At 41.9% G+C, this 15,931-nt stretch overlaps 1 protein-coding gene across 1 annotated transcript in view; it reads left to right on the forward strand.

Moving 5' to 3' along the window:
- Positions 1-15,931, forward strand: part of FAM124A (family with sequence similarity 124 member A) — a 42,321-nt gene that overhangs the window by 9,850 nt on the left and 16,540 nt on the right. Inside the window, exon 2 of the mRNA XM_058045481.1 lies at positions 1,542-1,573. Coding sequence (XP_057901464.1) covers positions 1,542-1,573 — 32 coding nt within the window. The remainder of the gene's footprint in view (positions 1-1,541; positions 1,574-15,931) is intronic.

Raw genomic sequence — 15,931 nt, forward strand, 5'->3', positions numbered from 1 at the left:
CCCCCTCCAGCAACTCTTTCCCCAGCATTGCCCAGATCTTTTCCAAAAACTATGAAAACCTCATGGCACTTGATGGTATTGGTGAATCTTTTTTTATGAGTTTTTTGAAGCATTCAGGTTGTGTCATCTTTCACTAGTCCAGCAGGATTGGCAAGAGTTGGGGGTGGTTCCTCATCATCTTCTCACCTAACCAGTATGAGAAGATGGCATCTGCCCTGCAGAGTGCTGAGTGCACAGCTGTGAAATATGGGGATGACTGTAATTCTTTTTTCTTCTGCAGAGACATTTCTACATTAAAATCAAAAGCAGATACTATAGATATGTGGGACTGATGTCCTTTATTCCCTTGGTTGCCTGAGAGCCTAGAGTATGAGGGTGTCCTGAGAACAGACTTAGATGGTATCTGCTTCCCCACACATCTCTTGGGAGTCAAGGCTGGTGTGGTTTCTTTAATTTAAAGCAATGTTGCAAACTTGCTGCAACTATTACATGAAACAAGGATTTAGGTTTGAATCCCAGAGCTGTGTCAGAGCTCCCTGAGCCCTTTGCCTGTTCAGGGCACTGCAGGGCACACGTGCCATGCGCTTATGGTGGCAGGGGGCTCTGGTGCATGGGGTCTGTTTTGGGGACCCAGTAACTATGAGGGTAGAGGCTGTGTGGCTGTGAACTCCAAACCCAAACACTCAAAGGTCACAGGTAGGGCCTCAGCAGTGGAAATGATTTTTTTTCCCTTAAATATTATGTGATGGCATGTTTGTTTTACCTTATTATTTCTGAATCTTCAGGGCATAAATGGATATGTTTTAATCATCTCAGAATGGGGTTTTCAGGAGTTTGGGGTTATGTGCAGCCAAAAAATTAGTTGCACTGCTGCTCAAAACACTCAATTTCTTTGGCTTTCTCACAGATAATCCAGTATGCCCTGAACTAGAACCAATGGCTGTATAGTTTTATTGAGATGTCTTCAAGAGGAAAATGGCCTACTAAATCAAAAAGCTTTGTTATCTAAATGTTTGTATTTTGGAATTCTTTTTTTTTTTTTCCTTCTCTGACAATTGTAACTGTAGAACTACAAAAATTCTGTTCATCAAATAGAGTTCTCTTTAAAAGAATTCAAAAGCATTATCTGGAAAGCAGCATTTAGAGGACATAAACTGAGGAAGGAGAGGAGCTGAGTCAAAGTCTAGTAGACTTCTACTCCTCACCTGTGTCTGAAGCAGACTATTTCTTCCTTATGGAAAGCCATCTGAGCTTTTATTTTCACATCTAGAATTAGGTAGCATGAATAACCCCTAGATAAAAGCATAGTTACTCATTCTACTTACATATTTACTTATTCTACTTATGTGTTTTCAAAATTCACATGTGATGCCAGTTTTTCTGAAGCAGTGTTCAAAACCTATTCTAGTTATTCTCTTAGCACAAAAATAGTGCTAGATGGGCATTAAACTTTTTCAATAAGCACAGTGTGTCAGCTTTGGTATTTTTTTCATTATCTCTTTTAGATTTAATACATTCTAATTAAAATCTTTGTCTTGCAGGTCTGAGTACAGCCGCATGTCCTCTACTAGCAGTGAGTATAACTTTGAGATTCTTTTTTAAAGTGGATTATTATATTTTCTTTTGTTCTGCTTGCTAATATTTATTAACATCAAACTGGTGTTACTGACAGAGTTCACTTTGACACAGTAAAGCCTCCATTCCTTCTCCTTTTGGATCTATGTCTAGAAAGAGTATAGAAAATGAAACTGTTTGAATATTTATGACCAAACACAAACCATGTGTAAAGACCTAAATATTGACGTTTGCAGGGATGCAAGGCAAAATGAGAACAAAATCTATAGACACAGTGTGGGCCAGTGTGAATGGGCCCTCAGGCCAAAGGAGTTTGCAGTGATTAATGTCATTGGAGCTGGGAATGCAGGAATAATTGAATGTTTATTGTGAGCTGATGCCAACAAAGCACTTCAGAGCAACTCCAGTGAAGTCGGTTTTTTATTTCAGAGATGGTAAATGCACTAGTAAGTGCCACAGTCTCTCTAGATATTTACAATGACAGTTGATTTTCAGGTTATCCAACTGATAAAAGACAAATTCCCGTGTCTGGACTATTTTTTCTTTATTTTTCACCAATGCAAAATGAGGATTTTTTTTTTTTAAGCAACGAGGAGCACTTTCACTCCATCTACTTCCTTAGTTGTAGAACACACTGCATCCACAGCACTTTGAAATGCAGCGATGCTTATTCATGCATGACTGCTGGTATCTCTCCTTGTCCAAGTGCAAAGCGATGTCTGTCTTCCTGATTCACACATAGGCATGAACTTTATTTATGCCAAGCAAGCACATCAAAAATTCCAAGATGACAAGATGTGTTTTATAATCTGGATCTTTAAGCACCATGAAAATCAGAGGGGAAGAAAGCTGTCAGGTTTTTTTCTCATTCACACATTCTGGCTGAAGTGTGGGGAGGGTTATTTTCCATCTCCCGTGGTCTTCACTGAAGGGCTTTAATTGATTTCAACAAGAGCTGGATGAGACAGCATTCGTAATGTCTGACTCCTGAGCTGATGTGACTAGCAAGGAACTCGCTGCTTTCCCTCCATCTGCTCACTCTGTGTGTGTGTCTGAGAAAGAGAGAATTTAGTGCAGCTTTTCCCCGAATTCTGTTGTTTAAATCGATTTCTGGATTCTCACTGTTGGGCATAGTTTTTTAAATGATTGGGAGGCAAAATCCAGGCAATCAGCTTCTCTGTGCTAGTGAAAGCATATTGGATTTGCCTGATTGCACCAGATGTGTGGCACACCACCCTCTCAGCTCTCAGTTTCAGATCATGGCTTGGGGAATATGCTGGCAAATTCTTCCACTTTTTGGGTGGTGACTCATACTTACTTGATTAATGGAGGCAGATTATTCAAAAGAAAAGATGCAAGTAGAGTATTTCTCGTTTTAAAACTAGGTTTGAATCCCTTAAAAACTTTGCATGGCTGCTGCACATTTTACAAATAAAGGTAGCAAAATCCAATTGTAAGCCTTGGTTTTTATTAACTGAAGTATTTCTGAGGGGGATGAAGCTGTTGTTACGTGGCAGCTACAGTGTGTCCTGTTATCTCTGGTCTGCTCAGTGACTTGCTGGCCACTGCTGTGCTGTGTATGTGGCCATTGCAGCTGTGTTTCAACACCAGTAATTTGTCAGTGCAAGGAGGTATTATCATTCCAGCAAAGACACACAAGTTCAGGAGACAGAAAAGTCTCCTTTCTCTTTTCTGCCTCCAAGGCAAATTATAGTGACACAGCTTCACAAGTAGCAGTATTTAGCTTTGCCTTTTGAGCGGTTTGTGTGTGTGGTTGGCTTGGTCAGACTTTGCAACAGTAACAGAAGCAGTTACATAAAAGAATTTTGGTAAAATAAAAATACTTTCATGTCAGAGGCTGGTAGTGGATATATAATGCATTTTGAAGAAAGAATGTTGGAGAAGAGAAATTGAAAAAAAAAGGTGATTTGGACTTTTTAATTTCTTTGAGGAAAAGATTCAATAAGTGATATCATTCACAATACAAAAAGCAGTCTAGTCAATGATGCTGTTAGGCCCTAGTGCAGCACAAAGTAAGCTGTTGTAAATTATGAAGGAAAGAATCTCCATTACCTGCAGCTGCTTCACCTGAAGCTCCTGTTCTAATGGTGTTTTTCTAAACCAGAAGCATTACAAGAAGGATTACAGGTTAATTTGGTTTTATAGAGGTCCTATTTGGTAGTACCAGCGAGGCTCCAATTTCAGTGTTTAACAAATGAATAATCTTTTCACTTTCTGGATTAACTCCCCTGGACAATGATTTTCCACAGACATGCCAAGAAAAGGCTAAGAAAGACTTAGCAGGTGGATCAACTACAGCTTCTGTCACAGCAGCTGAGCAGACTGCAGGACTTTGCACCAATGCAGAGTTGTACAGGAGCTCCAGATCCCCCAGGTCGGAAGTAAAACCTCATTGACTGCTAAATGGCAGTGGCAGGATCATTCTGTGCCTATTTCTAGTACTTTTTTTCCCTGAGCACAAGGCAGCAGCAGCTATTGTGGTCAGTGTACTGCTCCAGCAGTTCAAAGCCCTGCCTTGTGGATTGGTTGGACCTTGGGTTTTAGGCAGCCTCTCACTTCTTTTGTTCTTTGCCCTTGTGTCCCAGCTTCAGACAACAAAAAAATGCTTTTTGCTGGCAGCATTCATCTAATGCTTGTGGTTTTGTACAGCAGGTAATGTGGGGAAGAGTACCAAAGTTTGCAGAGCGTGTGTATTTCAGCAAGAAAAGGCAGCGGGTGCCTGCTGTGCTGAGGGTGTTGTCAGGGTGACTGTGTGCCACTTGGCCTTGTCTTATTGAGTTGGAAAAAAAGGTCACACAAACCTGTCTGCAGAATGATGCATCTGGAGGTAGTACAGCTTTCAAAGGTTCAGCAGTATAATTTCAGTAAAGAGAAATGCCTTTGCTTTTTTTTTTTTACCTGAATGCCGGTGTATGTAGTTACTTTTTCCTTTGTTCTTTAGGAGGAAGAGTGCTTTGTCTTGTTGGGATATTTTGCCTACTGGTGTGCTCTTCATTAATCTAGGAAATGTATTAACCTTAATTTTCCTCATATTTTCAATTACCTTTTCAGTTGTGGTGTGCAGTTTCCATTAGGGATCCCTAATTCCATATGAGAGAGAATTGGGCTAGGCACTTTACATCCATAGAAGAGACCTTTACATAATGCCAAAATATAAAGACCATTAGTGGCATATGGATATAGACAGTCAGAATCACAAAGAAATAATTAATTAGTGTTGGTCGGCAAAATAAACCGCAGTCTCCATATATCATAATTTTAATTATCTTCAGATTGCTTTCAGCTATGTGTTTCAGAGATTTTCAGCTAGGGAGGTGGAGTTTTGATGGAGGATGCTTATTGCCTCTTCTGCTTAATTTTTGCATTGATGAAAATGGCTCTTCCATTACAGCGTCCTGAGTGGGTCGCTGCTGGTGAGAGAGAGACGATGAATCTTGTTTCTAGATCAGAAGGCTGGATTTATTGATATATAATATATAATACATTATGACTATGCTAAAAGAATAAAGAGAGAGGTTTGCAGAGCTGCTAGGCTAAGAATAGAAAGCAAGAAAGAATCCCTAACAAAGTTGTGTCCAGGGACTCTGTCCCCAGCCTGCACTTTGCGATTGGCCCTTAGTTATAAACAAGAAGCATGAGCCAATCAAGGTGCATCCCATTACATTTCAAAGCAGCTGATAACAATTGTTTACCTTCTCTTCTGAGGCCTCTGCCTTCTAGAAGGCACAGAAATCTGAAAGAAAGGATTTCTGTAAAGAAATGTCTGCGACACTCTTCAGAAAGACCCAAACGAGAAATGGACGTTTTGAAACATGACTTTTGTCATTTGTAACATTCACAAAGGATGAGAGGAAATGGTCTTAAATTACACCAAGGACAGTTTATATTAGATATTAGGAAAAATTTATTCACTGAAAATGTGGTCAGGCATTGGAACAGGCCCAGGGAGGTGGTAGGGTCACCATCCCTGGAACTGTGTGGATGTGGCACTTGAGGATGTGGTTTAGCGATGAGCAGGGCAGTACTGTGTTATGATTGGATGGAATGATCTTAGAGGTACTTTCCAAACTTAATGATTCTATGATTTGGAGTATTCCACACCTAGTCAGCCTTGGAGCCAATATAAGTAAGTTGTCTTAGAAATAATTGTGGAAGTTAATGATTTTTTTCTTTTTCTTTAACCATTTTTAGCCTGACAGGTAAATGGTAAATTAAATATAAAAATGGCCCTATGGGATAAGATGCAAGTTTCTGGAAGAGTTTAGAGCATTTGAAATTGTAGAACCCGGCAGTATGCTGTAGTTCAGGTTGTGCTTCTCAGTGAGGTAAAGAGCTTGTCACTCACCTGCTCTGCAGTTGGAAAGCTGGTAATTCCCCTTCCCCTGCTCCCCTGCCTTTCCTTCAGCAGCTAGGAAACAATCAAGTCCTTGTAGGGTGTTCATATTCTTTTCTGGTAAACCTGGGAGTTGAGGTATTAAAATTTTTATTTCCATATTTCACATACCCATGCTCCCAGCCCATGGAATTTCACCCACTTTCTGGTTCTAGAAATTGAACACAAGTAGGTTTGTTTTGGCAGATATAAAATATGTGGGTTACTGCACATATTTCTTTTTAATAAATGCTCTGTTTGATATTCTGTTCCTCCACCAGTATAAATTCAGATCGTTGTTTGGGGATTTGGTCACGGTTTGGTCAACATTTTGTCAGTGTCATCTGCATCAGCTCTGCGGGCTTGTGACCCTGTGGGAGCCCTCACTAGGGGAGGCTCCTGCCGGGCCCACGCTGGAGCAGGTTTGCTGGCAGGGCTGGTGACCCATGGGGGGCCCGTGCTGGAGCCCGTCCCTGAAAGCCTGCGCTCCACAGGAGGAACCCACGCTGAAGCACTTCGGGAAGAACGGCAGCCTGCGGGAAGGACTCACTCATGTTGGGGACGTTCATGGAGGACTCTCTCCCATGGAGGGACCCCACCCTGGGGCAGGGGAGGGACTCTTCTCCCTGAGAAGGAGCAGCAGCAGAAACGATGTGATGGACTGACTGTAACCCCCATTTCGCATCCCTATGTGCAACTGCAGGGAAGGAGGTGGAGAATTGGGAATAAATTTAATACCAGGAAGGAGGGAGGGGTGGAGGAAGGTGTTTTTAAGATTTTTTTACTTCTTATTATCCTACTTCAGTTCTGATTGGTAATAAATTCAACTAATTTCCCAAAATCAAATCTGTTTGGCTCATGACAGTAAGTGATGATTGATCTCCACCTGTCCTTAACTCATGACCTTTTCATTAAATTTTCTCTGCCCTGCCCAACAGAAGAGGAGAGCAATGGTGTGGTTTTGGTGGGCACCTGGTGTCCAGCCAGGGCCAACCCGCCACAAGATGCCTTGTAACAAAAGCACAGGGAGAAATGGCTTCCTGTTACTTGTGCATCATTTCAAAATCTGTCTTCAATGAACTGTTAAAGGTGATGAAAATTAACCAGCAGCAGGAAGGGGAAGGGGTCTGATTTTGGCATTGAAAAATCTGTCACAAATCTTGAATTTCATAATATAGTTGCCAGCTTTAAGTTAGGTTAGTTCTAGCTGATTCTGACCCAAGCACTGTTGTACTGGGTATCTTCTAAGTCTGTTTCTCCAAACAACATAATTTAATGAGTGTAAGGATATAATTATATTCTTTTATTGCTATACAAAGATACACTGTAGTATATTGTTTCTTATTTCCATAGAGAACAGAGATGCTTTTACAATGGCTGGCAATAAACTGTATTAAATACAATTATAAAAACAATTTACAACAGGCTTGCCAGCATCACACTGCATTTCCAGAAGGTGTTATTATAAAACAAAGACTAATTAAAGTATGAGGAGAAATGCAAGAGGAAATTGGACCCAAATGATGTAAAGCCTTAGCCTGCAGCATCTGTCAGTGTTGCAAATTCAGGTGTTTTATGTAGTAATGAAATCTGAAGTGTCAGCTCCTGTGGAAAATAAAGCTATGTAAAATATGATACATCTTCTGCATATCTTGCCTGGCTCATGTTATGATGCCAGGGGTAAAATGCAATGCTGATTCCCACTCTGGCAGGGGGAAGAGGGAAAATGTCACTGGTACGTGCAACCTAGCAGTCTTTGGCTGTGCAAACCATTTGTGTAACTGCTTGTCATCAGATTCCACTGTGCTGAAGGACCAAATGCTTGCATCCAGGATAGGAGAGTGCAGTGCTGATTCACAGAGAGTTCAGCTTGGAAGGCACCTCTAGAGATGAGGCACAGCCGTGTGGAAGGACATGCACAGAAGAATGTGTAACTTGAAATCAAACCTAGATTTGATTTTTGCATTCCAAGTGGCATTGACCACAAACATAGCATTGCCCTTGTTAAGACTGAGGTTCCTGTTCAGGTTTGTCTGTCTTGGAGAAACCTGTGTATCTCTGGATTTTGTAAAATTCGGTTTCACTCTTTGGGATCATTTAGCATGCACCAAGCAGTGTGTTCCATGGCTTAATTGTTTTCTACTGGCTTGGTGCTAGATTGGGATTTCTGTATCAAGGATGTGCACGTTATCCTAAACAATTACTGCACCAGAATTATCAAAACATTGTTTGCAGTTGTTTTGCATACTCTTTTCTGACCACATCCAGTCAGGTTGGGTTTTTTTTTTTTCCTTGTCATACAGATACAGCAGATGAAAACTGGACTAGTTTAGTGGACTAGAATAATGTGTATGGATGACAATGTAAATTTTTTCCACCTCCTTTTTTTAAGGCCACACAGTCATAATCAAAACCACATAACCAAATACATCCTCATTTATAATAATCCAAGCATATTTCAGAAGCATAGGAAATCTTTGGTAGACACTGAGCTATCGAGTGCCGTACAGTTGTAGTAAAATCTTACAGGAAATATGTCAGAGAAAGTTAAATTGGATTATTTGGTGATGTGGGTTAAATTTCCCCCTGTGGAAGTGTTACTGCTGCTGTCCCAGAAAACCACAAGGAGCTAGGCAGCCATTTAGTGGGTGTTTTAACCCTGAGCAATGGGTTGCAGGAAAGATCTTGGCACTCCTAAGTTCAGCTGGTACAGTGATGAGAATGATCTGGAAATTGTTGCTATGTCTGTCTGAATTGTTAAAGCCCAAAGAGGGAAGCTAAAAAAATAAATCTGTCCCATGGCAACTCCTGACTCAGAGGCACTAGTTGGGGGAGAACAGGAAAAGCCATCTGAGTCACAGAGTCAAATAACAAAACACTTGTGGAGGCTGGAGCTATTAAGGCAGTTTCTACTGAATGTTGCCAATGCCAACAGTCAGTATCCTCATGGCCACAGCACATTATCGTGGGGTACTTTCTTTCATCTGAACTTTTAAAAATAAATAAATACCATTTGTTTATGCACACTCAGTGGAAATTGGGGCATTTGGTAATAGTGCATGCCACATTCTAGAGCTGTAGATATCCTCTGTCTGCCTTGTTTTAGTTGGAACAAAATTTGTTGATTTGTAGTTTGGGGGAAAAAAATAATTGTACCTTTAGTTTGTAAAATGTTCATGAAATGTTTACCAGGTGACTCCTGGCTGCCATCACAGGGGACCAGGATGGAGTATGGACAGCATGCTTTCCATTCCTGCTTCCCTTTTCCATCAGCTGGTAGGGGGTAGATATTTTCAGCCACACGCTGCTGTCAGCTGAAAGGATTATGAGATTCAAACTAGTTTTCCACACCTGCCAAGTCCAAATGGGCCCTTTGCTGTAATGCTGATATTGTTCATTGTCTACAGAGACACAAACGTGGCAATGCTCAGCCATGCCCCAGGGTTTGATCCCACATTGTCTTTGGTTGTGTCTTCAGTGCAGATGTTTTGGTGTGACTTCTGCCTCCTCTCTGGCTGGCTTTCCCTGCCACATCTTTGTGATACCAGGAAGCAAAAGCACAGACTGATTAAAAGGTCTGTCTGAAATTTAACATTTTTAGCCAAGCTAGTTTTCTGACTGCCACCAGAAGACACAATCCTTATTATCCCTGAAGTCTGAGAGTTCCTTTTCAGTAAGTTCAGCAAGCTCTTTCAACTTGCATCTAGATCTGACACATGGGAAGCACTGGAAACACTTAGCTGAGAATAGTAGGGGGAAGAGTGCCAAGAGTAAAGTCTTAAATTGTCTTAAGCCCATCATAAAATCACACTTTCAGTTAACTAAAGTACATTGTGTGTGGTATGGACCTCATTGTTGGACTGAATTTGTTAGCTACTCAAGTGTGCAGTGTTTCTTGGGTTTTTTTTTTTGAAGGCAGTGTTCTTTCTGCCCTATTATAAAAAACACATTTTTGACAATCTCAGCTTTTCACAGGAGTGGAATTTTAAGAAAACACAATGCCTATAATCAGAGGACTTTGGAAATTATGGTATTGGATGCAGTTTTTTACAGCTTTTGATTTACTAGTGGTTGCTGATGGGAGTTTTATTATGTAGTTTATTTACATTTATTTACATAGTAATTTAATTACACACACAACTTGTAATTGAATTACACATTGCAGCTCTCTACAGAATCTGGTATTTATACCAAATACCAGTGTCTGGGTTCTTGCCAAGAACTATGATCCTTATCTGTGGTTGAGAAGAGTATTGAAGACTTCAGTGCTCTCCAGAGGATAAGTAGATGATAAGGCTGTTGGGTTTTTTAATTGAAATTCTGATTATTTCTAACAATATAAGATAATGTTCAAGCAGCACATTTTGAGGGAGAACACCAGGCAGCCAAAATAAACAGCTTATGGAGGAGCCTAGAGCATTGGCAGAAAAATCATTGTCTTACATGGTGTTTGTAAAGAATTGCCAAGCAGTTTGCTTGCTTGTAACCATGGTGTGAAAGCATTCACTTTGGGTTCCTCATGCAAACAAACTCCTAAGTTTGTTTGCATGAAGAACCCATACACTGTCTTCTCAGAGCTGGGAGTCCTTTTTTTCCTTGGGTGCTCAATATACAATGAGCACAGCCTCTGCTTTGACATACCTCCAGGCCCCATAAAGCCTGGGTGGAATACACACACCCAGCAAAAAGTGTCAGGGACACAGGATTACACATCCAGAAACACAATATGGCATTCTCATCCTTTCTTTTAGCCTGTTTCTGAAGGGAAGCATGATGTGAACTGGTGCCATCTTTCTTAACAGAGACACTAACTTCCCACAGGTTTCACTGGAACTGAATGAAATGCACTGGGACAAGAGGGAGAAAAAGTACTAATAGGAGTTCAGGTTTCCCCTTTTCCTAACCTGCAGCTGGACAGTCAGCCCACAGGAAACCCACACATCCTTCTATACCAAGCATGAGCTGTTCCTTAGCTGCCAGCTAGTGAGGGGATAGGTGAGGAATCTGCAGCACTGTGAATGAAGAGATGAGGGAAATGGGGGCTGAGAAAATATCTGTGACCTAGGGAGTGACTCTGACTCTTTGCCTTAGTATGGACAGTCAGCAGCCATACCAAAGGAGTCAAAGAAGTTCTAGAGGATGTCATGGAAGACGTGATAATCATGTAGCTCAAGGGCTCTTTTTCCATAACACTTACCACAAAACCACTCCTCATTTGTGGACAAGAAGTACAGCAAGATAATGTGTTAGAAAAAGATAATGCAGCCCACACAGATGAGGCATCCAAGATGGGAGAAGAGAGTGATGGGCCTTATCTGAGGTTTGACTCTGCTTCTTACCTTGGGCTACAAAAATAGCCCAGGACAGCCAGCCATGTGCTGGAGGGACATCCATCAGGCCCATAACCTTCCATGGGAGGACTCTGTGCCACAAAAATTGTGATTCCCGTGAAGGAGATGAGGGTCACATGGCTCTGAAGAGGGCTTAGATGGCACCAGAGGCCATCTGACTGCAAATGGAAGAGGGAGTGCCAGGTATTGTTGCATTATCAGCTTAAGAAATGTAGCTATGCAAGTAAGGTGAAGGGTGTTAGATGGGCCCTTCCAACAGCAGCTTAAATTGATCATGAAAAGTTACCCCTAGGCAGGTCAGGAGAAGATATCTGGTGAGGGAGGGATGAAAATTCACTGGAGCTGGAGCACAGTGGGTAGTTTTAGAAGACATTTTACCATCTAACAGCAAAGGTACCACTTGTTTAGATCTGCCATTGCCTTTGCTTGGTCATGCAAGGGCTCTGTGGGCATTTGTTGGCTGTTGACAAGATCCATTCCCTCAGAACTGGCTGCAGTGCTGTACTCTAAGGGTAATAATGACTCCTTGTAAGGCTGTTCATATTAATGTACCAGAGAAGGCTTTTTATCTTCATCAGAGAAATAATGACCCTAATTTTGAACTTTTTTTTTTTACTCAGGGTTTTTTTGTAATTGTTTTTCAGCTACTGGAGGAGCAGATTGACCATTTTGCTGTGCTTGTCTATGTACTGGTCTTCTGTGCATTGTCTGTGCTTCCTTAGCATGATGGAGGAGTAGAACATTCATTGTAGAACATCCAACTGCAGTTCCTCAGGAAAATGATGCTCTGAGGGGAGTGTGAAAGAGGCTTCTCCTCTTGGCACGGTGCTGGGCAGAAGATCCCCCTTCTTCTTGCTTCTGAACAGCCTTCCTGGGTTTGAGGTGGTGTGCAAAGCAGGGCATGCTGAGAAGCACATCATCCGGCAGCCCTGCATTTGTCAGATGCTATTAAACAGCAGGGAAAGGGAATGGAGGAGCTGGTGAATCTGCCACATCCTGCTTGTTCTAAAGATTATCGATGGTGCATAATTCATCAAAGCATGACCGACCTAGGGGTGGGTTCTGCTGCCAGAGGTGTCCTGTTACTGCTTCTATTGCAGCTGCCCATGAAGCAGTGCTCCTGTTTGTGAAAGCAGCCTCTGACTTTGTGCCTGACCATGAGCCTTTCAATTAGTACACCTAAAAGGATCACTCTTGCCTTGGACTCAGATAAAATGTGAAGGTCCTGTTCACTGAGAAATGCTACAGTTTGACATTTCCTTATGTTTTGCAATGTGGAGGTACTGATATTTTCTGTGCAACAGTAATCCTGGGAAATTTTAATTGGAAACATTATAGTGCCTTTTTATTCTGACATTATTTATATAGTGTTTGGGATTATTTTACATTCCCACAGTTGAAATATTTTGATTGATTAACAGTGAAAAAATATGCTGTTTTGTAATGTTTGGTTTTGAATTATTTCATTACTTCCTAATAGCAGTAATTTCTTGATAATGAAGTACTGCTTGATGGGAGTTGCAGTTCAGAAGCTTGGCAAATTCACCCTGAACAGCTCCTGTTGCCTGATTTACATCTCTGGTACTGCATCATGCAGTTTGGTCAAATGGAATTTGAAGTCTTACTGCCTGATGTAGCAATGGAGGAATCTGGTCTGTATGGCATAAGGCAGGTTCAGGTGTTGATTCTCATGAAGCAGTGTGCTGCAGAGGAAAAAATGGAAGTTCGTGTTCCAGTGTTCTGATTCTCAATGCAATATTGCTGGTCAGGGAAAAAAAAGAAAAAGAAAAAAGAAAAAAAATTCATCAACTATTTTTAGGTTGGATATTTCCTCTGTGTTTCCTGGATAGAAGATTGAAAATATACATGGCTAGAAAACTGAAATTATCTGCCACAGTTTGGAAATGCTCTTTCACATGCACAAACTAGGACCAGGAACCAGTCTGCCTAAAATCTCACTTCATTGTAAATTCAATCTTATCCTATGAAACTTACCAGGTTTCCTTGGCCCTGTAGGTAACTCTTCATTAAATAACTCCTGGTAAGTCTGAGAGGTTTTTAGATTCACCCTTTGTTTCACCAGGACAGGGTGAGGAGAGACATTTCAGGGAGCCAGGTATTATATCCTTCCTAAGCTCTGCTATGGGATGAGTTTAGTTCACTGGAGAAGCCTGGAAAATCAGATCTCATCAAGACTGCTGGTGATGGTGACTTCTGAAATAAAACAGTAGTTGGAACACTGCCATGAGAAGGAATGGGTCTTTGCTCAGGGCACCTTCTCCAGAGGGAAAGCAACCTGGGTATGTCACAGTGTAAAAGAGGGACCAGACTCCCAGGTCATGGTCAGAGTTTTGCTTGAGCAAGGTGTGCAAGAGACCTAGGGCCAAAAAGGAAATGAAAAAGGGAGACTTCTCTAACCTAGGATTATGCAGGTGGTGTGGAAGAAAACTCATGGCACATTTTGCCTTTTTTGTGGGTTGAAGTTCAATGCATACATGCTGTAGGGAGGAGTTTTAGATCCAGTTCTCCATATCTGCTGATGAAACTGGCTGCTTCCCGGCTGCTGGGGTTGCTCTCCTGACCTTACACCCACATGTGCCTGCCTTAGGTCTGGAGCCCTGCCTTCCCGGCCAGCAAGAGTGATACCTGAGTCCTTATGGCACCTCTCAGGGGTGGTGGCTGCCCCCGCAGCCACTGAACCCATTGTTTCCCACTTCACCCATGGGTATTTGTGTCACTACATCATAGAATCATAGTTATTGAAGTTGGAAAAGACCTCTGAGATCATCGAGTCCAGCCATTAACCCAGCACTGTCAAATCCACCTGTCCTGTTTGTCCCCAAGCCCAGGCAGCTGCAGTTTCAGAGAAGTCACCAAAAGGAGGTAGTTGGCACAGGCAGACTTGACAGGACCCACTGCTTTCTTTCAGATTGTCTTACTGATGAAAATGTCTTGGTTTCTGGGCAGGAAGAGCCACAGGGCTGGACAACCATTCTGCTTTGCAGGACTTTCTTTTACCTCAGCTCAGCAATATCGCATCAGCAACAAAATAAAAATAACATGTACAGAAGGACACGTACCATCATGAAATATCAGGGCCACCTTCCACTCCCAGCCTTAAGAGGTCAAGTGTAACAGCTCCACAGCATTTGGGCTGACTGGCTGCTTTAGCCTCTCATGGGTGGTTAACAGTACCTAGCAGAGGAGTAGAAACTTTAGAATTGTAAAGTACTTTTTCAACCCTGTTAGTAATTACCTCTTAGCGAAGTTAGTGCTTTGCCAACTCAAAGAGACCTAATCCCCTTCTGTCATAGGAAGAGAAAAAATGTAATAGCTGTGAGAACTGTGAAGCTTATTTTCAAATAGATGCCTCAGCATTTTGATATTTTCTGTGGGATTAACTGGTAACACAGGAAGGCTAATACATATGCAGAGCTTTCATTAGCTTCTGTAACAATTTGCCCGGGGCAAATTGAACTGTGTCATGAGAAATGGTGTTGTTTCCCCTCCTCCTTTGTCAGATGAAGGAAAAAGACTTGTTAGCAACATAGAAACAATTTGCAACTTGTTGTCATTTCAGGGAAGGTTTGTCCTTGCCTCGTATTTCTGCTTAAGTTTCTCTTTTTCTCACCCAAACAGAAAGGGCTGCCATTTTAGAGGCACAGAAGCCACATAATGAAACATGTTAAAGCATCTGTGCTAACATAAAATAGGACTAAAGCTCCTTCTGTACTGATCTGCTGCACTCACATAGTTGCTGATAGCTCAAAAAGAAGAGATGATTTGCTCTGCTCTGTGTAACTCTGGCTCCTAAGGATGGCTTTGTGCTGTGCCTCTGAGGCTGCTTCTGCGAGCATCTGGTGCGGATGGGCACAGGCAGCGATGGCTGCAGAATACTAATGCTGCCACTGGCTCCCACCAGGCTCCACTTCTGAAAAATGCTTCAGCCATTCAGTGTCCGTGCAACATGCTGAGCAACAGGAGGCTAGAAAAGCCATGCTCAGGGATTTTTATTTTTTTCTTAATTCAGAGCAAGAAGCTGACAGAAATGATGGCTCTGTGCTTCACATTGTTGTGCCCAGGCTTCTTTCAGAGCTGCAGTCATTTATATGCATAAATATCAAGCCTGTCACTTGTTGCAGGCTTTGATAGCATTTGTGTAACAAAGGAATCAGAGAGAGAAAAAAGCTGAACATCTTCTATTCCAGCCTTAGAAAATGAATGGCTGTGTCGTTATCAGGTTTCAGGTTTCATTAGATCGCTGTCCTCTGCAATTTGTTTTCCTTCCTGTTCTGCTGTCCAATGTAGAGGACCACGAGAGGACCTCCCCCCAGTGCCCTTTTGTCTTTCTCCCATGCTGTGACTCCCCACAGGGGGTATCTCTAAGAATTACCTACCAGTAATGATTGCCACAGCAAAGCCTCTTGCCACATACTGACCCCGTTTTTCTTTTTGCTTCCATTTTTTTTTCTTCCATTAGCCGTCTGACAAAGTCACTCCACATCACCCATTTCATGCAGGGATACGAGAACTCTGCTGTAATTGTATTTTTGATTACTTACTTGGTTTTTCTTTATCTCCCCTAGGCAAGATGCACACTTGCTATTTGCTC

Source organism: Melospiza georgiana, chromosome 2 (genome assembly GCF_028018845.1).
Source record: "Melospiza georgiana isolate bMelGeo1 chromosome 2, bMelGeo1.pri, whole genome shotgun sequence".
NCBI classification, from domain to species: Eukaryota; Metazoa; Chordata; class Aves; order Passeriformes; family Passerellidae; genus Melospiza; species Melospiza georgiana.